The sequence below is a fragment of the Sodiomyces alkalinus genome (assembly GCF_003711515.1).
Source record: "Sodiomyces alkalinus F11 unplaced genomic scaffold SODALscaffold_1, whole genome shotgun sequence".
Taxonomy (NCBI): Eukaryota; Fungi; Ascomycota; class Sordariomycetes; order Glomerellales; family Plectosphaerellaceae; genus Sodiomyces; species Sodiomyces alkalinus.
In genome coordinates this window covers 7,276,504-7,297,025 of record NW_021167079.1, presented here as the reverse complement: position 1 = coordinate 7,297,025, position 20,522 = coordinate 7,276,504, and the positions used below count along the sequence as shown (strand labels likewise).

The window sequence follows — 20,522 nt, the reverse complement described above, 5'->3', positions numbered from 1 at the left end:
AATCTCATGCTGCCGCTCTCCTTCCTCGTACTCTCCATGTCCAACTCGAGATCCTAGGTCACACGACACTGCATTGACTGCATTCTCTCGTCCTCTCTCGACCACAGCTGGTTCCTTTGCACCTACTCTACCCAGCTCCCCCCTCTCTCTCCAAACTTGGGAACCTGCTATACCACACACTCCTTTTCACTTGAAAACCCCATCATGACCATCCTACATGTGCCACCGCGCACACCTCGCGGTCCAACCATCTTCGGCATGCCGGCCAAACAAGTCTCCCTCATCACGGTATGTCAAACTCCCAACTTTCGCTGAGACCAAGCTCATAGCTGAGACCCGACTAACGTGTGTCTTTGTAGCTGATTTGGCAAAACTCGGCCCTCATCCTCGTACGTGCCGACTTGAAAGATCGACACATCTCAATCCCCTTGGACTTTGCTAATTCCAGAGCGTTTCCCCCCTAACAGGTCATGCACTACTCTCGTGTCATGCCCGCTCCAGGTGAGCGTAGGTATCTCACTTCTACCGCCGTCTTTCTGAGCGAGGTTATCAAGCTCGCCATCTGTCTCTGCTGCTCCATCGCCGAGACTTCCCGCACCCTCGCACCCTCCACACCCATATCCGTCCTCTTTCAGCAAATATACAACGCCGTCTTCTCCGGCGATGGCTGGCAACTGGCCGTGCCCGCCGTCCTGTACACCATTCAGAACACCCTTCAATACGTCGCGATCGGCAACTTGGACGCCGTCCATTTCCAGGTCTTGTCCCAGTTCAAGGTATGGCACCCCATGCACAGACTCCCTCACGCCGCCCATGTTTCCTGCTAACATCACATCCCTCCACTCGTAGATCCTGGCCGCCGCCCTCTTCTCCGTTATCATCCTCCGCCGCACCCTCGGCCCCAAGCGCTGGCTCGCCCTCTTCATCCTCACCCTGGGCGTGTCCGTGGTATCCCTCCCCCAATCCGACTCCCGCGAATCCTACTACAGCAACATCCTCCTCCCCCACAGCAGCGACCACTTCTTCCCCCGCTCCGTTCACGAGCTGGGCCACGTCGCCACCGAGACCCTCGACCGCGTCCTCGGCAAGCGCTCCGCCTCCTACCAGGGCATCGAGGAGGACGAGTTCCCCTCGCTCGCCGCCACGAACTACAGCGTCGGCCTCATCGCCGCCGTTGTCTCGGCCGCCAGCTCCGGGCTCGCTGGCGTCTACTTTGAGAAACTAATCAAAGAACCCACCGCCGCGTCCCCCTCTACCGCCCCGGCCTCTATCTGGACCCGCAATGTCCAGTTGTCCGTCTACTCCCTCCTCCCCGCCGTCGTCATTGGCATTTTCTTCCAGGACGGCGCCGAGATCGCCCGCCGGGGCTTCTTCGACGGGTACAACATGACTGTCTGGGCCGCTGTTATTCTGCAGGCTCTCGGCGGTGTTGTTTCCAGCCTGTGCATCAACTACTCCGACAACATTGCCAAAAACTTTGCCGCCAGCATTAGCATCATTGTCAGTTTTGTTTTCAGCGTGTTGTTCTTTGACTTTGAATTCAACATGATGGTAAGCTTGCGTTTTCTCCTTTCCCCGCCTTTTTTCCCCCGGGACGCCGGCACCACAAGTGAAGTCAACTAACATGGGCCGGCAAATGTAGTTCGTCCTCGGCACCTCCCTCGTCATGGGCGCTACCTACCTCTACAGCCTCCCCGACCGCAAGAGCCGCCCCGCGCCTCTCCGCATCGCCGCCTACGAAAAACCCGCCATCGACCCGGCCTACACGCCGCGCACGGCCATCGAGCCCAGGATGATGCTGGATCCCCTCGACGCCGTGCGGCCTGGCTCCATGGCCCTGTCGACGTCGAGACCCGCCTCACCCATGCCGCAGCACACTCGCGCACCGTCGGCGAGGGGTAAGCGGGAGGATTGAAACTGCGAAAGCGGAAATAAGCGTGCCCATGATATTCATCAATCTCCTTTTTTTTTTCTCCGACTGCAACGGATGAAACAAAAGCCAGAGTCCTCAAACAGGACGGCGACACGCACATATGCGCATACGCCTCGGTAGAAGACGCCATGGAATTTGATGATTCATTTGCGTGAGATGGGGGTCTGGAGGTCTGGACCTTCGGCACCCTCTAAACGGCCTCGAGAAAGTCGCGCCATGACGACCCATCCATGCATACATACACATATACAGACCCCTACGTGGTTATGAACAGAGATCCGGCCAAGCTTGGAAGAGAGTATGGCCATGCAGCCCACATTGCAGGTATGTGCGATTCCTCTTCTCCCCGTCTTCTCTTCCTTCGACATGATGAGCAATTTCAATCCATAGGCCAAGCCGCTGATGGCCATTTGTTAACTCTAATTTTTTCCTGATTTTCGTCCTTTCTTGCACTATTCATCTTGGATTCTATTGTGGTGTTCATGCTGACAAGGCTATATATTAGATGCAAGCCGAAGCAAGGCAAACCAGAGAGGGGAAAGACGATGACAAAAGTCAGTAGGGCCAATGTCCACACAATCAGGGGTTCAGAGCAACATCATAGCAAGCGATTTGATTTTTTTGTTTTGACATTTGCGTTCGAATCTACATATTTTCAATAGATATTTCGGATTCCCATGAGCTTTCACGACCGATAAGTGATGTCTAGGACAGGTCTCTTCCTCATTGCCTTCCGTTTTCCTCCCCGCTGAACGCGACGTTGTGAATCAGATGCGCCCCATTTCTATCAGCCATGTCATCGACCAAATCCGCGATATATAACGCCGGAGACAGTCATGAGATGGTCGCGTTCTTTCTAGACATCCGGCGCCGTAATGCCCATCTCGACCAAAGTGCCCACAATATCCTCACAGCTCGCCCAAAGGAAGATCGATTCTCGGGGCTGCAGCGCCGCTGCAAAAGCCAAGTCCATCCCGACACCTCCCATGAGCCGTTTGATGCTCCCCCTCCAGAAGAACAGGAGCTCACCCTCCCCCGTGACCGCGTTTCTTCTGGCATCACCCACAGCAGGAGGTGGAGCGGTTCCCGAGTTACCACTGCCACCGCCACGCCGACTATCCACGACACGATGGCCCTGCGGCAATGGACCGCGCTCGACAGCCAGACATACCCAGGGCACGTGGTCCTTCTTCCACGTCGGGACCACTTCGTTGACGCACCGGATCTCAGCCCGCAGGATGGCCATCCTTTTGCCCTGCCGCCCCGAGTCCCGATTGTCGGATCGGCTCGATGCCACACCATCTCGACGATCCTCCTCCCCACCTGCTGCAGCGTCCCACTCCCGCAGGGCTTCTCCGTCCTCCACGGTAGCCCACCGCTCGAACCGCGCGCGGACCTTAATAACAGGGAACGTCCTCAGGGTAAGCAGCGTCTCCTGCCCAAAAGGCGGGTTCCGCGACAACAACCGTTCAATATGGTAGAACTCCAACTCGGCAAGTCGCCGCACGGACGCCACACCAGCTGAGATGAGCGTCTCGGCCTTCTTGGCGCCTATGCCGGGCACCTGCCGCAGTTCGGACGCGGGACGGCCCTCCCACGCGGACGCGGCGAGGCAGCGCGCCAGCTCGAGGCACCGGCGGAGGACGGACCCGTCGCGACGCAGGGCGGCGAGGTCGGCGGCGCAGCGGAGGGCGCGGCACAGGGTCGACAGGAGGTGACGGCGGTCGGCGAGGAGCGGGGCGCGGGCGACGCGGTCGATGCGGGGGAGGTAGAGCCATTCGTCGCGGGCGGAGGCCTCGCTCTGGGCGACGAGGAAGGCTTTCTCCCAGGTCTGCGAGGGGCGGGAGACGGCGAGGGGCCAGAGGGTCCAGGCGTGGGCGTTGAGGGTTGTGAAGAGGGGTTTCTCGCCCGGTCGGAGGGGGAACGCGCGGAGTTCGGTGGCGAGGCTGGCTTTTTGGAGGATGAGGTCCGGGGTGGCGCCCGGGGGGATGGTGAGTAGGGCTTGGATTGTGGCGACAGAGAGACGGTGGCGGAGGAGGATGGTGTGTTCGTCTTTTGTTAGGGAACGGCTGAGACGAGTTATGGTGGTGGGCTGGCTTGCCGACGGGGAAGGCTGTGGAGATGAGGACGGGTTGGTCATTGTTTGTCCCTTGCCTTGGACTCGTCTTTGGATCAGTGGGCCTTGAGGCGAGGACTCGGACGGTGGTAGATGAATGGCTCCAGACTGCAGGGTGCGAGAATTACTCGAGGCGTTACCCGGCAGGTGTCTTGGCCGAGGAGGACGGAACTGGTTGAGAGGTGACGAAGGCATTGTGGTCATCTTCGAAGCCTCCGGGGCTTTAACCATCACCTGGTGCTGCAGAAATAAGGTGGCTATAGCTTAGCTATATCGATTAGATGCCAAGAGGCCAGTGCTCTATCTGAGGGGGAGGGGGAGGAGGAGGATGGGAGGAGGAGGAGAGGAGGACATCTGCAGTCTCTTGCCTTGGAGTCCGAGTACCCGGACCTCCCTGGGGAAGAGAACAATACAACTTGGATCATGGCAGTGACGGAAGGCTCAACGCAAGTGGCTTCCTCATGTCAGGGAGTCTTGGTCGTACCTGCCGCGAGACGATGGCAATGAGGACGTAGTTTAAGGTACCTATACACTCATCCTGAAGAATATGGGGGGTACGTATAAGGTACCTTACCTGAGTTGCTTGGTTCAACACTGGGATACTTCACTCAGGTACCTTATTACGTCTGATGACGATGGAGAGAGAGAGGGAGAGAGAGAGTGTGTGTGGTCTGGACGACGTGGTTGAAGGTGACAAATTAGGAATCCTTGTTCGCAGCCCAAGGCTAGTAAATATTTGTCTGGTGGTCTGGTGGTCTAAGTAAGGTAAGATAAAATGGCAGGTCAAAAATGGCTACCTCCTCAAGCCGATGAGGACCAAATGAACATGTCGCTTTTGGCCAAGCCAACCTCCTCCAAGTAACGCAAAGACATTAATGTCCACCAGGATGGGTCCCATACATGGACCGGACTTTTGTTGCTGCTCAGGGTGCATTCGTGTGATAGGGAAAGGGTGGGAAAAGGAGCATTACATGATGACTTCGTTAGCGACATCCTGTGATTCTTGTTAGTTCGTCACGACAGCGGCCTGATATAGGGACGGGACAAACATACCCTCTTAAGCTCCTTATAAGGCAGGCAGACGCAGTTCTGCACGCGCACTTCATCGCCCACACCGCAGTCCTTGCCAAGAATGGTGATGCTCTGCACCTTGACACCATTCTTAATGATACTCGTACTATGGCTCGTCGCCGGCATGGGCGTACCCTCAACCCTCGCCCACGCGCCCACACGGCTCCCCCAGCCGATAATGGAATAGAGAATGCAGGCGTCATGCTTGATCTCGCAATCCTCCAGCACGACGGACTCCTTGATCCGCACCCCGGGCCCCACCACGACGCGAGGGCCGATCGAAACATTGGGGCCCAGCTTGGCGGTCGGGTCCACCGTCGCGGTCGGGTGGATGAACACGGGCGGGAGGACCGCCGCGCTGGGCGGCGCCAGCTCCGACGACCCCTGCTGCCACGCCTTTTGCAGGTACAGCGCGTTGGCCGGCACCGCCGACCCGGCCGTCTTGATCTGGCGCCAAAAGTCTTTGGTCTCGTACACGAAGAAGTGTTTCGTGTCGGCCATGTCGGAGAGGATGTCCTGCTCGAGCCGGATCACCTCGTTGCGGCGGTGGTCGTCGTCGTCGTCGCCGTCGCCCGCGGCGGCGGCTGCTGCTGCTGCTGCGGCGGCGGCGGCGGCCGATAGCATGAAGCTGCTCTCGAGGTTCTCGGAGGACGGGTACGAGACGAGGCGCGGGGGCCGGTCGTTGCGGCGCTTGATGGCGGTGCGGATGGACGGGAAGATGGCGTCGGTGGAGAAGAGGTAGACGCCGCAGTTGATCAAGTTACTAATACGGCTCTCGGGCTTCTCGACGTAGTGCAGCACGCGGCGCGTGTGGGCGTCGCTGACGATGCAGCCGAAGTTGGTGGCGGCGTCGTCGGACACGCGGGTGCCCAGGATGACGGCCTCGGCGTCCTTCTCGTCGAAGAGCCGCAGCATCTCGGCCAGCGGGAACGAGCAGCACACGTCGGCGTTGAGCACGAAGAGCCGGTCCGGCCCGCCCTTGAGGATGACGTCGCGGAAGTGGTAGAGCCCGCCGGCCGTGCCGAGGGCCTCGTACTCGCGCAGGTACTTGATGGCCAGCCCCGGGAATTCCTTGGTCGAGTCCTTGATGAAGTCGCGGAAGACCGACTCGTCGTAGTAGCCGATGATGAGCACCTCGGAGATCTTCTTGTCGGGGACGCGGGCGATGGCGGCGAGGCAGTGCCAGATGATCGGGTGGCCGGCCACCTCGAAGAGCGGCTTGGGGACGTCGAGACTCAGCGGTCGGAATCGGGTGCCGCGGGAAGGGCCGCCGACCTGAACAGCGAGGTGGGGTAACAGTTAGCTGAAATTTCCCGTGTGCGTGTTGCATGGTGAGACGACAGGAAGCAGGAGACACATACCAAGATGACGGCTTTGGTGGTAGCCTCTTGGGACTTGACCCCCGGACGGGAGGGAATCTGTAGCGACATGGTGATGGGACTGTTGCACTCGACAATGACGAGTCGAGATCAGGCTCTTTTCGTTTGCTTTTTTCCGTTTGTCCTGGTCGATTAGTATTTCGTGTTTTGATGCGAGTCGGACGCAGGTCACCGTTGACCTAGGGAGGAGACGAGGGGTTGGACGCTAAGGTATGCAGACCGACGCGGTGAACTGTCTTGGACAACGCAACAGAACAGCTCGCACCAATGGGTCTCGTTGCGGAGTACTACACTAAGTGTTCGCAAGGGATGAAGATGAAGAGCTGCTAAGTATTGTATACAAGGTAACTGTTAGGTTGAGACTAGGCTTTGGGAGCTGGATGCGCAGCGCATCATGTACCTCGATAGGATAGTGTGAGCGTTCTTAGGTGGTTGTACATCTTTGTTGCAAGAGACGCTAAGCCCAGGTACCTGAAGGTGGGGAAGTGGGGAGGTGGGGAGGTGGGGTGGAGGAGTCGAAGGAGAAGAGAGCATTCTCAAGAAGCTCTTTGGACCACGAAGTTTCGAAGGAAACAACGACCACATCGGGCCTTCCAGTTCTTCCTATCCGTCTAATACAGATACAGAGCAGGAAGTAGGACACTGTAAAAGTGTGGCGAAGGTACCAATCCTGGTGAAACTACAGGAAGAGACCGACAGATAATGTGACAAGAGGCGTCCAAGGAAGGAGGAGGAAATAGAGGAAGAGGGAAAGGGATGGCAGTTCAGGAGCTCGAGAAAATAAAGTACGAACTACCAGTCGGATCACGGCGGGAACTGGCTTGACTTTGCAACAATTAAGTACCAACCTATTCACAACTCGTCCGCCATTTTCAGTGTCACGGCGTGCACTTTAGTGGTACCTATGTACCTGGACACGGGCCCGGGCCTCGAGGCCTGCCAGCCACTCAATTAGTTACCCCTGGACCTCTGGCAGAAGTCACTAACCCCTGCCAAACCTCGATGCACCTTAACTTCTCCTGTCCCCAATAATTCGTGATAGAAAGTACCATCACCTTTGTTTATGTTCTCGCATTATGCAAATAGTTCTGCTGGAAACACGTTACAAAACATGTTAAGAGGATATGTAGATGAGACGAGGTTTACCTTATAGTCTCATGGAGTCCTCTATAGCTTTTTCTTGTCGTGTACAGCCCCATGGGATTGACTCCTCGAAGTCTCTCCTAACCATCCATATCTAAGACTGGAGAGTCTCATGAGGTTCATACCCTCCAACTCGTCCTCACCCATCGCTCAACACACCTTATAACCTCGACTCTCCCACTCCCTCGATCTATTCTAGTCTTCCACTCTCTTCACACCAGGTTCCTTTCTCTTCTGTGCTATACCCATATACAACTGCCAGGCATTCCTTATTTGGTCCTCTTTGTTGGTTGTTTAACTTGTGGTTGCATTAGATGACCTTCGTTGTGAACTTTTCCCGGTTCTTCTCCTGGCTCTTGCCTGCTAGGAACCAGTCATAACCTCCAGGCCATATTTCCTGCACCTTCCTCACCTTTAATCTCAGCCAGGCTTCACTTACAACTCACCTCCTTCCTTCTCCTTCCTTTTCCTTCCTTCTCTTTTCCGTCGTCACCATGGCTTCCTCCGCCTCCCCCCTTCCACCTCCCTCTTTGCCTGTTAAACAGGAACCCAAGACGGCTTCCGACCCATCCCATCGGTCTCATTCTGATATTCAAGCCTATCCATCTCCCGTCCCTCCTCCACCATCGGCCATATCTCCATCTGCGACTCGAACACACGCCCCTCGGTCAGATAGGTCAGATACCTACAGCTTGCCTCCAGCCCGCCACTGGCAGCCGGCGTCGGTGAACGACTCATTCATCCGCTCTGACGCCCGTTCGTTTTCCTTGTCCCTCTTCCCTTTTCTGGACTGACTTGTTCAATCCGTCCCTGGATACGTACTAACCTCATCTCTACTCTCTAGCACCGCCACCAACATACAAAGCACCCCCTTCTGCTCCCACGGCCCCTTCGGCCCCTTCGGCCCCTGGTACCCGGGACGGCAGTGAGCCTGTTTTTCTGCAAATGAGAAACCGAGCCATGGCCTTTGAGAATCCGGCTCACCAGAGCCAAGGCGATAGCTTTTTCGATGGCTCTTTCCGGGACATCGGCGCCAAGCTGAAAGCCTGCAACGATACCCTGGGAGAGCTGCAGCAGATCGGCGTTTCCCACATCGTCTCGCTTCCCAAATTGGTTCTCGTGGGCGATCAATCCGCCGGAAAGTCCAGTCTCATGTCCGGCCTGGCTGGTCTCAACCTGCCGCGCAGCGAGGGCGTCTGTACCCGTTGTCCCATTCACATCCGCGTCTCGCGCCATCACGAGTGGTCCTGCAGGGTCTCCCTGCAGCTCGACTACGCCTTCAAGCCGCCCATGGACCGAAGCATTGAGAGGAGCGACGTCACCCCAGAGACCCCGTTTCCCCCCTGGGTCAGACAGCCGCGAGAGGTCAAGGAGTTCATGACCATTTATGCCCACAACCAGTCGGAGATCGAGAACGTCCTCCGCTGGGCCCAGGTCGCCATTCTCAACCACGACCAAAACTCGGACCACTACATCCCCGGCCGCGGTACCATTGCCCGCACCCACGACCTCGCCCGCGAAGCTGAGGAGACAAAGGCCAAGTTCAGCCCCAATACCGTCGCCCTCGAGATCAAGGGCCCCGACCTGCCCGACCTTTCCTTCTATGACCTTCCCGGTATCTTCCGTAATTCCGCCAGGGAAGAGGATGAGTACCTCGTTCAGGTCGTCGAGAACTTGGCCCGCGAGTACATTGCCCACCAAGATGCTCTCATCATCTGGGCCGTGCCCATGAACGCCGACCCGGAGACGTCCTCGACTCTGAGCATCATCCGGGAGCTGAAGGCCCAAGCCCGTACCATCGGCGTCATGACCAAAGCCGATCTGCTCCCCAATGACGGGCACCAGAGTCATCACCAGTGGCTCTCTATCCTTCGAGGAGAGCGGCACCAAATTGGCCACGAGTACTTCATTACGTCACGAATGTCAGACAAGGGCCTCGAGGATCAGGCTCGCTGGGAAGGGGCTTTGTTCAGTGAGAACGGCCATGAAAAGTGGCCTGCGGTCTTCTCGGAGTTTCGTGACCGGTGCGGCGTCGAGCGACTGAAGACGGCCTTGTCAGAGAAGTTGGGCAAGGAATTTGCTAAGAAGTGAGTGATATCCCCCTCTGCCAACGTGGACGTCACACTGAACAATGCACTAACGTCCCTTTTTCCGCTTTAGCTTACCTTCCATCAAGAAGAAGGTCCTTTCCGAACTCAACAAATACGAGAAAGAACTGGATCGACTGCCCGGACTCCCGCAAAATGTTCAGCTCGAGGTTCAAAAGGGCCTCCGAGAATTCACCAGCGTCGTCAAGGATAAGCTGAAGGGGAAGGAATTCTCGTCTCACTACGGCAAGCTGGCCGAGGCCTTCCGCGACTGTCTCCTCCATACCAAGCCCAAGTTCGTTTTGCGCGACCCGACAGACACGCCCGTGTTTGAGATTTCCGACGACGAAGACGAGGCCAGCACGCCGACCGGCCCTCCTCGTAAACGGTCGGCCCCTGGGACCAACGGCTTTCAGGCGCCCAAACGTGGGCGGGCGAACAACGGCAGCGCCTTCAACGGCGGTGGCCCTAGCGCACATGGGTCATTTTCTCGTTCCCAGTCTTACGGCGTCAAGGTGGAAGAGGGCAATGCATCTGATGTTACGACTCCTCAGACGCCGGTGCGGAGACGGGGCCCCCCTTCCGCCCCAGCTCCGTTTGAGGCCTACAGCAAACACGGCAGCCGGTTTCGCACCATCCGCCAGATTCGCCAGGACATCCAAGCGAAAACGAAAGCCGGCATGCCGAACCTTGTGCCCGACGAGGTATACGAAGACCTGTGCAAGCAGGCGGTTCGGCATTGGAACGGGCCCTTGCAGACGCTGATCGAGACGACGCGCCAACTGCTGAACGACATCATCAACCAGGCGCTCAACCAGGCGTTCGTCAACCTCAAGAAGCGGCTCATCTTCAAGGAGTCCAAGAGGTACATGCAGAGCTTCCTGCAGGACAGCGCGTCGGTGACGGAGCAGTTCCTGCACGAGTTCTACCGCATGGAAACGTTCCAGTTGTTCACCATCAACCGGGACTCATTTTCGCACTACGAAAAGGAGGAGGGCCGCCTGCTGACTCGCTACCGGCATGTCGTGCGGTGGGACTCCTTCATCGGCGCGAAGCGCGACGGCGGCGGGAGCGAGCACGGCGAGAACCCGCCGCCGGGGGCCAACTTCCAGGACTGGGACCGCATGACGCCCGAGCAGCGCGCGAGCGAGGAGAAGCGGCACGCGGCCGAGCTGGTCAAGATGGGGCCCGACCCGTTCGATAAGGAGGTCCGGGTCGCTTCGTACGTGCGGGGGTACTACCGCCTCGCGGCCCTGCGGTTCGCCGACACGGTTCCGCTGTATATCACGTCCCGCATGTTTCCCGACATCGTGAACCAGCTGGACTACCACTTGGACCAGAAGCTGGGACTCCTTGACGAGGGCGCGCACGCGGCGTACCTGCGCTTGATGGACGAGGATCTGGCCACGGCGGAGAAGCGGACTCGGTGCAAGGTTACGGTGCGGAAACTGAACCAGGCGCTTGATTCGATCCGTGGTCTGGAGGCGGAGGCGGCTGATGTTGAGGCGGCTGATGTTGAGACGGCGACGCTTGCCGGGGATGGCATGCCCCCGAGGGCTTATCCCCCGGCGCCTTACGCCCAGATGATACCCGAGAGTGCGGCTTCGGATTGCATTTGAGGCGTTGGCGAGCACTATCAAACCGATGGTGTGTATTTGCTTTGCCTGCATTCTGTGGAGAGTAAGCAGCTCTGGTTTGAGCGGTGTCTACGGGGAGTTGCCGCACGAACTCCTGGGGTGATAACTGTGCCGCACTTTAGGAGCCAACAATCCATTGTCCTACCCACGTCTCCGGATGGAGGAGGGGGAGCTGTTGGGTCGTCAGTTGCTATTCTTGAGATGACTGGACGAATTGGCTTTCGGTTTGACCTCGGTGCTGTCAAGCAGGCTCTGGACTGAGATATGACTTGTATGAGACTTGGCTATACGATGTATATTTTCCGAGGAGGCTCAGAGATCCAGGTTGGTTGGGGGTTTGGGCTCCTGGGCAAAAGTGACGTCCGCCTATAGCGAACGAAGGGTTAGGTGGCTTGTATATGAAGGATGAGAGCTGGATGCAAAACAGAGTCATGTAGATGAATCATAAAAGAAAAAGGGTGGACGTCTAAGTAGATACTGTATGAAAAATGTTCCTGGATGGTTAGAGCTGTCGTGATGTTGTTCATCTCTGTCACAGCCGGTTCTCACCATAGAACCCTGACGGGAGTATAACGTAAGCTAATTAAAGTGGGACATCGGCCTGCACCGGGCATTTGACTCCACCGCCTCATCGTAACCCTCGAACTTGTACCTACCGCTTCGCCAGAAACGAGATTATTGAACGATAGATTTTCTTATATAGTCCTTTATAAGTACATGAGTTAGATGTTATGCAATTGATATATGCGTAGATAGAATATGGGCCTGTCGAAAAATATCCATACACCAATAGCTAGGTATCATGAAGTGTACCTACGAGCCGTCCGTTAAGTTCCGTAAACGGTCTAAATACCTTAACCTGAAAATAGCCAGATACTTACGAATCAAGTACTACGTACCCACAACAGTAGCGAAAGACTACATTTTCGCGGGGTACACGTGTATCTATGAACAAATCAGATCAAGATATGTACTTGGTATATACCTAGGTAGGTACTCTGTGAGAGCGACAAGAAACGTCTTCTCAGACACTGCTGCCTGCGTTCGCCTTCGTCACTCCTTCCCTCCCCTGGCTCCTCCCTAAGTTTTGTCACCCCAACCCCAACCACAGGACTTGTTATATAAGGATGGGGTCCCCCTCAGTCACTACATCAGTCTCCCCTCTCCTCCCTCTTCTTCTGACATCCGGTCACCACATCTCAACAACTGGCGTTAATCTGCACTGTAGACGTCAGGTCAATAAGTTTGAACGTCACACTCTCTGTATATTAGGATTCAGCACTTGTTCTATTCCAATCTCCAGATCTACTACTCAACTACCCCCTTCATCAGTTGCGTATCTTCACCACACCCGTGCAAGTGCTTCCCATTCCTTCCATTCGACTTCAACCTCATCAGTAGCCTGTCATTGCTCGTCTCACCGTCTCACGCAATGGCGGCATCGGGTAGCGTGTTCTCCGAAACCCTTCAGGAGATCACCAGGACGAAGCTCGATGAGCTCTCCAAGCGCCGTCAGAGCTTCGAAGCTGCCAAGGCTGCCGTCCTATCTTCTGTTCGCGAGGAGGAGGACCCCGTCAAGCGCCTCGAAAAGCTCAGCTCGGGTGTCAAGAAGTGCTTCGCCGTCAACTGGGACCACCGAAATCCGAAGCACCGCAACCGCGCGGCCTCCATCCCCCATGACAGCCGCGGCAAGCATGTCCCCCTCACGACCGAACTCAAGAACCTCGACCGATTCCTGGCGCAGGCCCGCCATGATCCTTCCGTCTCGGCCAAGATGCTGAGCCGATGGGAGAACTCGTTGGTCGGCCATCTCGACACGCAGTCCCTCAAGTACCAGTATGCCTCTCTCTACGGCCAGCTCGTGACCGAGTGGCTCTCGGGTGATCGAAGCGGCAGTGCCCCGGCCAAGAGCAGCGATGTCGACGTCGAGATGGGCGAAGACTTTGAGGATGTCGGCACCGCCGCGAAGCTCGAGGCGAGGATGCAGTGGGAAAAGATGGTCTTCGAGCCTGCTAACGTTGACGAGGGCCTCCTGAAGAGCTATCTGGAACGGCTCTTTGGCTTCCGGGACTCGGACAAGGAAAAAGTCTGGGACGCGCTCAAGTCAATGAGAACCGAAGTCAGGCTCTTCGAAGCGAGCATGCTTTACGCCACCCAGTTCACCCAAGGCACCCTTCAGTGGGCGATTAGCGGACTTTTGGCATCGGGTCTCCTCTCCGACGAAAAACGTGAAGTCTTGAGGGATTTCCAAAACAACCCTGTCATCCTGACCGAGATTGCCGACGTTCTCAACATGCGGATGGCCGCCCTGTCTTCATGGTCCTGGGGCGACGAGGTGCCCATCGAGCAACGCCGCCAGATCTCCGGCATCTTTAACATCACCATGCACGAGGACCTCTTGCAGGCCATTTTCCTGCAGCACATCGGCGTCAAGTGGTCCGTGTTTCTCAAGAGAGCCTTCACCGCCTTCCGCGGCGCCGTCGATGCCTGGAAACCCATGGGGAAGCCGATTCCCGGGGCCGTCCGGAGGAGGTTGGGCTACTACTTGGGACCAATCTCCACGAGCGGCTGTCTCGTGTCGCGTCGCGGCCAGATTTACCGAGATCACTACTTCATGGCCCAGCTTCTGAGCCACGACGCACAGGTGGTCGGGAATGCCGAAGGCGAGGAGGAGGCCGAGTACGAAAACCGAGCCCACAAGCGTGCGAGGGCTTCGGTTCAGCAGGCTCCTCGCCGGGCGGCGCAGGTGATGCGAGCAGCGGCGCCAGCACTCCGGAAAGTAGCCGCTCCTGCTCAGCAAGCGATGAGCTTCTCCATGATGCCCTCCCCGGACTCCTCGGGCTCCTCGGAAGCGGAGTCTGAAGATGAGGGTGACAATGGGCCCCAAAACCCCATGCAACGCAAGCAGAGACTTCTTCACCTGCTTTCCACCGACATTCTTCTCAACACCAACCTCAATGGGGAAATCACCGCCTTCCATTCCGTCTTTGACCAGTGGAACCCTCTTCTGCCTCACGAGACCATTCTCGGCGTGATGGAGTTCCTCGGCGTGTCCGAGACGTGGCTCGCCTTCTTCCGCACCTTCCTCACAGCACCACTCAAGTTCACCGACGACGACGCGTCCGTACGCCCGCGTCCTCGTCGTCGAGGGACTCCGGCCGCCCACGTCCTCAGTGACTGTTTTGGGGAGACCGTCTTCTTTTGCCTGGACTTTGCCATCAACCAGTCCACATGCGGCCAACCCCTGTGGAGGATCCACGACGATATCTGGTTCTGGTCGCCGGACCATGACGTCTCGGTCACCGCCTGGAAGACGGTACGCGAGTTCGCAGCCGCCACCGGCACGTCCATCAACGAGAAGAAAACGGGCTCGGTGCGCATCGCCCACGACCCCAACGTATCCCTGCCGTTGGATGCTTCTCTCCCGCAGGGCGAAATCCGCTGGGGGTTCCTGCAGCTGTCGCCTTTGACCGGACGGTTCGAGATCGACCAGACCATGGTCGACAAACACATCAAGGAACTCCAGACGCAGCTGCGTGATAAGAACAAGAGCATCTTCGGGTACATCCAGGCGTGGAACACGTATGCCGCGACATTTTTCTCGTCCAACTTTGGCAAGCCGGCCAACTGTTATGGCGTCGAGCACGTCGATCAGATGCTCGCTACCCATGAGCGGATCCAGAAGGGCGTGTTCGCCACCCCGGCCGACTCCGCTACCGGACGCCCCTCCGACGATGCACCCGTTGCTTCCAGCGTCGTGGACTATCTCAAGAAGACGCTCGAACGGCGGTTCCAGACCACGGACGTGCCCGACGGCTACTTCTTCTTCCCGGTGGAGATGGGAGGCCTGGACCTCAAGTCGCCCTTCATCACCCTCCTGCAGATCCGCGACTCGGTGCTCGCTTCGCCCCACCAGCTTCTGGAGGACCTCGCCAAGTCGGAACGGCGCGGCTACGAGGAGGCCCTGCAGCGGTTCCAGAACGGCGACACCAAGAGGGAGCGGTACGCCCTCGACGAGCCCAACTGGCAACCCGAGACCCGGCAGGAGCGGGACACCTTCATCGCCTTTGAGGAATACGTCCGCTACCGGGAGGAGGTGGACCTGAAAATGCCCCTGCAGGCGCACCACGTCTTCGGGAAGCTCATGCAGGAGCCGAAGCAGCAGAGCGTCGAACTGGACGAGGCCAGGATCCGGGCTGCGCTCCAGCAGCTCGCGGGCCAGGCGAATCTGCGGGGCATCACGTCGAGCTGGCCGCAAATGGAGCCTTACTGGCAGTGGGTGACCATGATGTACGGGCCGGAGATTGTGGATCGGTTTGGGGGGTTGAATATTGTGGATTCGGGGCTTTTGCCCATGGGGATGGTGAGCATTTTCCGGGAGAAGAGGGTGACGTGGCAGGGGTAAGCGGATGACTGGAAGTAAAAAAAAAAGGGGGGGGGGGGGGGAGGTTGACTTCCTGCAGCAGCCTCACCAAGGCCACTTGCCTCAGCCGAAGGTTTTTCTCTTCGGAAGATTCCTCCTTTTCGAAGAGTGCCAGGGTCCGATTCGAATCCGACACGTGGAACGCTTGTGTCTCGAAGGCCGATGCGAGCAGGTAGCATCGCAGCTGGATGAAGATACGCTTTGTAAGGTCTACGGATGGAAACTTGACGTGACAATGAGTATTGATGAGACTGAACTAATAATGAGGGATGGACACCTCGGGCATATATATCATGATGCAATTCGTATAATGTTTTTCTGTTCATACTTGATTCTGCCCCTGAAAACGACCCTAATCCTCAGAGGATAGGGGTAAGGAGCGTGATGAAAGGAAGATTCGCCCATGAACATGATATGCCTTCTCTCACCCGCCGTCATCTACCTTGGCCTCTTCCCCAACTCCCCAGCCCTGCGTCTCTATGCTTCTATACCCGGATATTATGTATTATGCCTTGATCCTGCCGATCAACTCAACCTGGCAGCCGTCAGGAGAAACTCCATAAGACCAGCGCCGACCTCCTTCATATCCTGCGTGTAGCGCTCGGCGGTTGGATAAAACGGGCAGGGGACTCTGTCCCAGTCCTCGCGGAAATCACCAAACTCGAACCCGATACCAAGAACCTTCTGCTTCTCCGAGTCGACAAAATGCCGGTTATAAGCAAAGTCGGTAGACGAGCCGGAGGTAGGCGCGAACAAAGCCCCCTGGTAGACGCGAGGTCCCCCGTCGATGGTCCCGGAAGAGCGGATCCCCCAAGCCATGCGCTCCGCCGCCAATATAAGGGCATCCCAGTCCTCCTGCGGGACATACTCCCCGTAGGCGGCCGAGGTAGGATTATCCGCCACCACGCCCCTCACGTCGTCGTACTCGGGGTTCTGCCAGTTCATGTCCGGGTCGGCGCTCTGCAGGGTGTCGAAGAAGGAGCCGTACAGCATGGCGTTCGCGGGGGCGTGCAGGTCGACGAACCAGGCGACGGAAGGGAAACGGTCCAGCACCCAGGCCGAGTTGCGGGTTTCGGGCTCCGAGAGGGGTCCCGTGCCGTAGAAGGCCTCGCTGTTGGGGTCCGCCGAGGCGGGGGGGTATGCGTCGGATGAGAAATAGTGGGTGAAGTTCCAGGCGGCGTCGTAGTTGCGGTTGAGGTCCACGCCGACGGAGCGGTCGTCTTCGGGGTGGATGGGGTCGGGGACGCGGCTGGCCGGGTTGCGGTTCTTGCGCCAGCAGAGGTTGGTGGCTTGGTCGTGGGCCAGGCCGTCTGGGTTGAGGTTCGGGATGGCGGCGATGCCGAGGCGGAGGGCGGTTTGCACTTCGGAGGCGGTGTAGGCGCGGCCGCCGTAGCGGAGGCCGGTTCCTTCGCGGGAGGCCCAGAGGAGGTCGGAGAGGAAGTAGAGCATGTGGTCCGGCCCGCCTCGCTCGCGGGAGTGGATGCCTGCTTGGAGGTATGCGCGGATTCCGGGGTCGGCGGGGTTGGCGGGGTCGTCGGGGTTTGCGCTGTGGGACGACTCTCTGCCCTTGATTTTGCGCCTGCTTTGGCCCGGGGTTCCGCAGCCGCTCGTCAGGGTGATGCCTATGGTGGTGCGGTTCTCGTGGGTTTTGTGAGGTGCTTCGAAGAGGTTGGTGGATTGCTCGAATTCGCTGGCTAGGGCTTGTAAGGCCGAGTTGATTTCGGCCGAGTTGAAGGCCTTGGCTTCTGGTTCGCCTCCGCTTCCGAGACCGCGGGGCACGATGGTTCCGCCTTTGAAACGGTCTCCTGTGGCCACTGGCACGCTTGGGTGTTCGGTGGTAGCTCGGCGGTTGGGACCCATGGGGGGGACGCGGGGTTCGCCGCGACGCTCGCGGGGAGTCAGGCAGGCCCTGGCGGGGAGGAAGGTGGCCAAAATGGCAGCGAGATGGGAGGGCTTCATGGTCTTGGAGAGAAGAGATGGAAAGAATTTGATTGCAGTCAGGACTCAGACTCGGGGAGAGGATCGTCAGGCGGGAGTAGAGAGCTGGGCTGGCTGCTGGCTGCTGGCTGCTTGCTGCCTAGTCAAATCAACTCAGAGTCTCAGACGAACCAGGGAGGAGGAGAGCTTTATATGCTGTGCTCTGATGGCACCTTGGTCCTTCAGGGCGGCGTGTTGGTCGAGCTGCAGTTTCTCTCACCGTCCGACGAACTGCAGAAGTGTTGTATTCTCCAAGGAGGCAGCCACCTAGCCAGAAAAAGGAGAGAAGAAGAGAAAGAGGGAAGAAGGAGATCGCGTCTAGAACAGGCCTGATCAGGATCGAATTGCTGACCTGGGCCAGGAAGATGGTTCGCTGCAGATACTGAAATACATCATACATGCTGCATGCAACCCCCCTGGCGAGTCAAGTACAGTCACCAAGCACAGTGCCTCAGTTGAGGCTACACGAGCGCGGACTCTCACTGAACCGAGACATTGTTGAATTGTTCTGTTCATTACACAGTCGGAACGTGACTTGCGTTCTTCATATTGTTCTTCAGCCCTGCGCTCCAAAGTCCGGGCTCCGGGTTCCGGGTCCGGAGGAGCAATAGGATGTCCGATGGGTCCGGGCCGTCCGGTAACACATTGTTCTTCACCCTACGTCCATACTCCACGATTATATACGCCACTAGCCTCTAATAAGCGGAATCTTCGTTCCGGAAGGGAGACGGGTCGAGCCGTGCGTCCCATAGTGCCCATCACAATCACTGGGATATTATATATGTAACGTCCGCATTGGGCCGGAGCGGAAAGGGGGGTGTGCACCTGTTTTCCCCTCCTCCCTGAGGGGCCAGGCCATGCGTTCTTCGTACGTTGGGTGTTGAGACATGTCCAGGCTGCCGGGACGTCACTATCTTCATGGGATGGCAATCCTTGTCGAGCGATAGGCTGAGATGACATACCGGGGGGTTGTCTTGCATATCCGGTGAAGTTGTTGGTGCTGTTGCCCCCCTTTCCCCTCTCCCCTTTCCCCTCCCATGTCTGCACGATGCCGTCGAAAATCGTCAACTCTCCCGCATTCCAAGTTCCAAGACGACGGGACAGCAGGAATTTATTGGACTGGGTAGTTTTCAGACGGATGATGCAGTGAGGCCCAAATATGACAAGTCGATTCGCTTCCCATTTTCCTTCCCATGATTTTCGCGGCCCCCCATGCGCATCTCGTGACACTACTTTGACTTCCCTCGTTGGCGCTTTGGCTGCATGGCCTACATCGTGGCCCATGTCCCACACCTACCATGCGTCCATGGTTGGTTGGTAGTCTGAAACAGACCTTCTTTGCCCTTATCCGTATTCCATACCAGCTAGCACAAGCCTCCAGGGCCCTATTCTTCTCTTCAGAATATAGTATATGCGAGCCATGGTTATGGGTAAAGTGTATGTGTTTCTTTTTCTTTTCTTCTTTCTTCATTAAAGATCACAAATAAAAAAGTGAATCGATGGGTTTGAAGAAGAGAAGCGAAGAGAGAACCTGGAACGGGGGCATGTCCGACATGATAAAGAGTAACTTACCTGGGCTGGACGCGTAATATTCCCTATACGTCGCATACCCTTCCCTCCTGGAGCTCTAAAGCTCGAAAGGGACACTGCTAGTGGGTAACTCTCCTGGCCGCGACTTCCTGGGCTGCTGGTCCAGTTCACGGCTTTCGGGTACCTCGGTCCGATGTTTTGGCCGTTCATCATCGCATCCGGATTCTCTTCGTCGAGAGGAGTCATCTCTGTCCCAGATGAGCTGGAAATGTTCCTGTAAGAGGCCCTGCCTCGAAAGACCTGAAGTGCCCACGAAAGCAAGCACATGTTGATAGGACTGTTGAATCATTATATAATTTATATCGTGATTCGTGATTCGTGATTCGTGATTCGTGGAATATCACAGGTGTTTGTGGTATAATGTATGGGAAGGCGTCAGACCTTTGCAGCTGAGAGAGGGATCATGGAATGTCTCGACTCCTTCAACCTGGCTAATATTCACAAAACACAGGATATATATCAGATTTTACAAAGTGGCAAAGGACATGGTCTTCGCAACAGGATTGCACGGAAACCTGGAAGACTACAAAGAATAGATGGCAAGCCATAATGAGTAACATGTTGATACCGTATACGAGGTATACCCGTATACGTATACTTCGGCACCACAGCACGTGAGAAAGTGGCTTTCGGTGAACTTCTCGGTGAATTTTGACACTGGACGGTGACGAAGTACCTGTAGGGTTAGAATTACGTATGTCCTGGTACTCCGTACAGTGTACTCCGCAGGTTTGGTGAGATGTCGGCAAGCTGAAAATTGCGGTGACCTGTCTTTTGATTTCATGTTCAGCGATGCTGCCAGGGGTCCCGTACACCACGAGGGAAGCTTCTGGGACCATCATGGACTCAGGGGGGTCATGTCTATGATTGCCAGATCAGACTTTTCCAGAAAGAGAGTCCAAGACTCCAAGGTCCCAACTTTTGGCGCTGCATATCTCAAGGTAGTATCTAATATAATTTGTCATTCTCCCATCCCCGACAACGATATACCGGCGGAGAAAAGAGTTGCTGAGAGAAAGATGGAGAAATCCTCACACACACGACACAGGAGACCCGTTAGCAGTGACGAGGGTTAGGTAAGATGATTCCCAGGTGCCCAGGAGCTCTGGGTGGCCCGTGCAGAAGCTGAGATGCCTGTGTTATGTCAAACTAAGCTTAGCTACCCC

The 20,522-nt window shown here is 56.9% G+C and overlaps 7 protein-coding genes across 7 annotated transcripts in view; 3 read left to right on the top strand and 4 right to left on the bottom strand.

Moving 5' to 3' along the window:
• Positions 1-1,996, top strand: SODALDRAFT_46882 (nucleotide-sugar transporter). The gene is made up of 5 exons (XM_028615396.1): positions 1-288; positions 360-389; positions 468-776; positions 850-1,551; positions 1,643-1,996. Exons 1-5 carry the CDS (start codon positions 205-207, stop codon positions 1,913-1,915), a joined length of 1,398 nt encoding a protein of 465 aa, XP_028471565.1. The 5' UTR covers positions 1-204; the 3' UTR covers positions 1,916-1,996.
• A 793-nt stretch (positions 1,997-2,789) lies between these two features.
• SODALDRAFT_355980 (hypothetical protein) lies at positions 2,790-4,244 on the bottom strand (the record flags this gene model as incomplete). Its single annotated transcript, XM_028613874.1, has 1 exon — positions 2,790-4,244. The coding sequence occupies one exon, from the start codon at positions 4,242-4,244 to the stop codon at positions 2,790-2,792; it is 1,455 nt and encodes a 484-aa protein (XP_028471564.1).
• Positions 4,245-4,842: 598 nt separating this feature from the next.
• On the bottom strand, positions 4,843-6,861 carry SODALDRAFT_289966 (mannose-1-phosphate guanyltransferase). Its single transcript, XM_028608633.1, has 3 exons — positions 6,482-6,861; positions 5,103-6,395; positions 4,843-5,043 (listed from the first exon to the last, which is right to left on the bottom strand). The coding sequence occupies exons 1-3, from the start codon at positions 6,548-6,550 to the stop codon at positions 5,017-5,019; spliced, it is 1,389 nt and encodes a 462-aa protein (XP_028471563.1). The 5' UTR covers positions 6,551-6,861; the 3' UTR covers positions 4,843-5,016.
• Positions 6,862-8,136: 1,275 nt separating this feature from the next.
• SODALDRAFT_268037 (dynamin family protein) lies at positions 8,137-11,348 on the top strand (the record flags this gene model as incomplete). The annotated part of the gene is made up of 3 exons (XM_028607586.1): positions 8,137-8,398; positions 8,487-9,729; positions 9,803-11,348. The coding sequence occupies 3 exons, from the start codon at positions 8,137-8,139 to the stop codon at positions 11,346-11,348; spliced, it is 3,051 nt and encodes a 1,016-aa protein (XP_028471562.1).
• Positions 11,349-12,435: 1,087 nt separating this feature from the next.
• SODALDRAFT_327970 (hypothetical protein) lies at positions 12,436-15,808 on the top strand. The gene has a single exon (XM_028610573.1). It carries the CDS (start codon positions 12,799-12,801, stop codon positions 15,769-15,771), a length of 2,973 nt encoding a protein of 990 aa, XP_028471561.1. The 5' UTR covers positions 12,436-12,798; the 3' UTR covers positions 15,772-15,808.
• A 506-nt stretch (positions 15,809-16,314) lies between these two features.
• On the bottom strand, positions 16,315-17,649 carry SODALDRAFT_266467 (Zn-dependent exopeptidase; the record flags this gene model as incomplete). Its single annotated transcript, XM_028607489.1, has 1 exon — positions 16,315-17,649. The coding sequence occupies one exon, from the start codon at positions 17,647-17,649 to the stop codon at positions 16,315-16,317; it is 1,335 nt and encodes a 444-aa protein (XP_028471560.1).
• Positions 17,650-17,786: 137 nt separating this feature from the next.
• SODALDRAFT_355976 (hypothetical protein) overlaps positions 17,787-20,522 on the bottom strand; it is a gene marked incomplete at both ends in the record, with an annotated part of 2,893 nt that continues 157 nt past the window's right edge. The window contains 12 exons of the mRNA XM_028613873.1: positions 17,787-17,866; positions 17,940-17,970; positions 18,119-18,182; positions 18,286-18,423; positions 18,592-18,676; positions 18,729-19,059; positions 19,414-19,596; positions 19,738-19,787; positions 19,856-19,879; positions 19,963-20,013; positions 20,072-20,217; positions 20,398-20,461. Of these exons, the coding sequence (XP_028471559.1) occupies positions 17,787-17,866; positions 17,940-17,970; positions 18,119-18,182; positions 18,286-18,423; positions 18,592-18,676; positions 18,729-19,059; positions 19,414-19,596; positions 19,738-19,787; positions 19,856-19,879; positions 19,963-20,013; positions 20,072-20,217; positions 20,398-20,461 (1,247 nt within the window). The remainder of the gene's footprint in view (positions 17,867-17,939; positions 17,971-18,118; positions 18,183-18,285; positions 18,424-18,591; positions 18,677-18,728; positions 19,060-19,413; positions 19,597-19,737; positions 19,788-19,855; positions 19,880-19,962; positions 20,014-20,071; positions 20,218-20,397; positions 20,462-20,522) is intronic.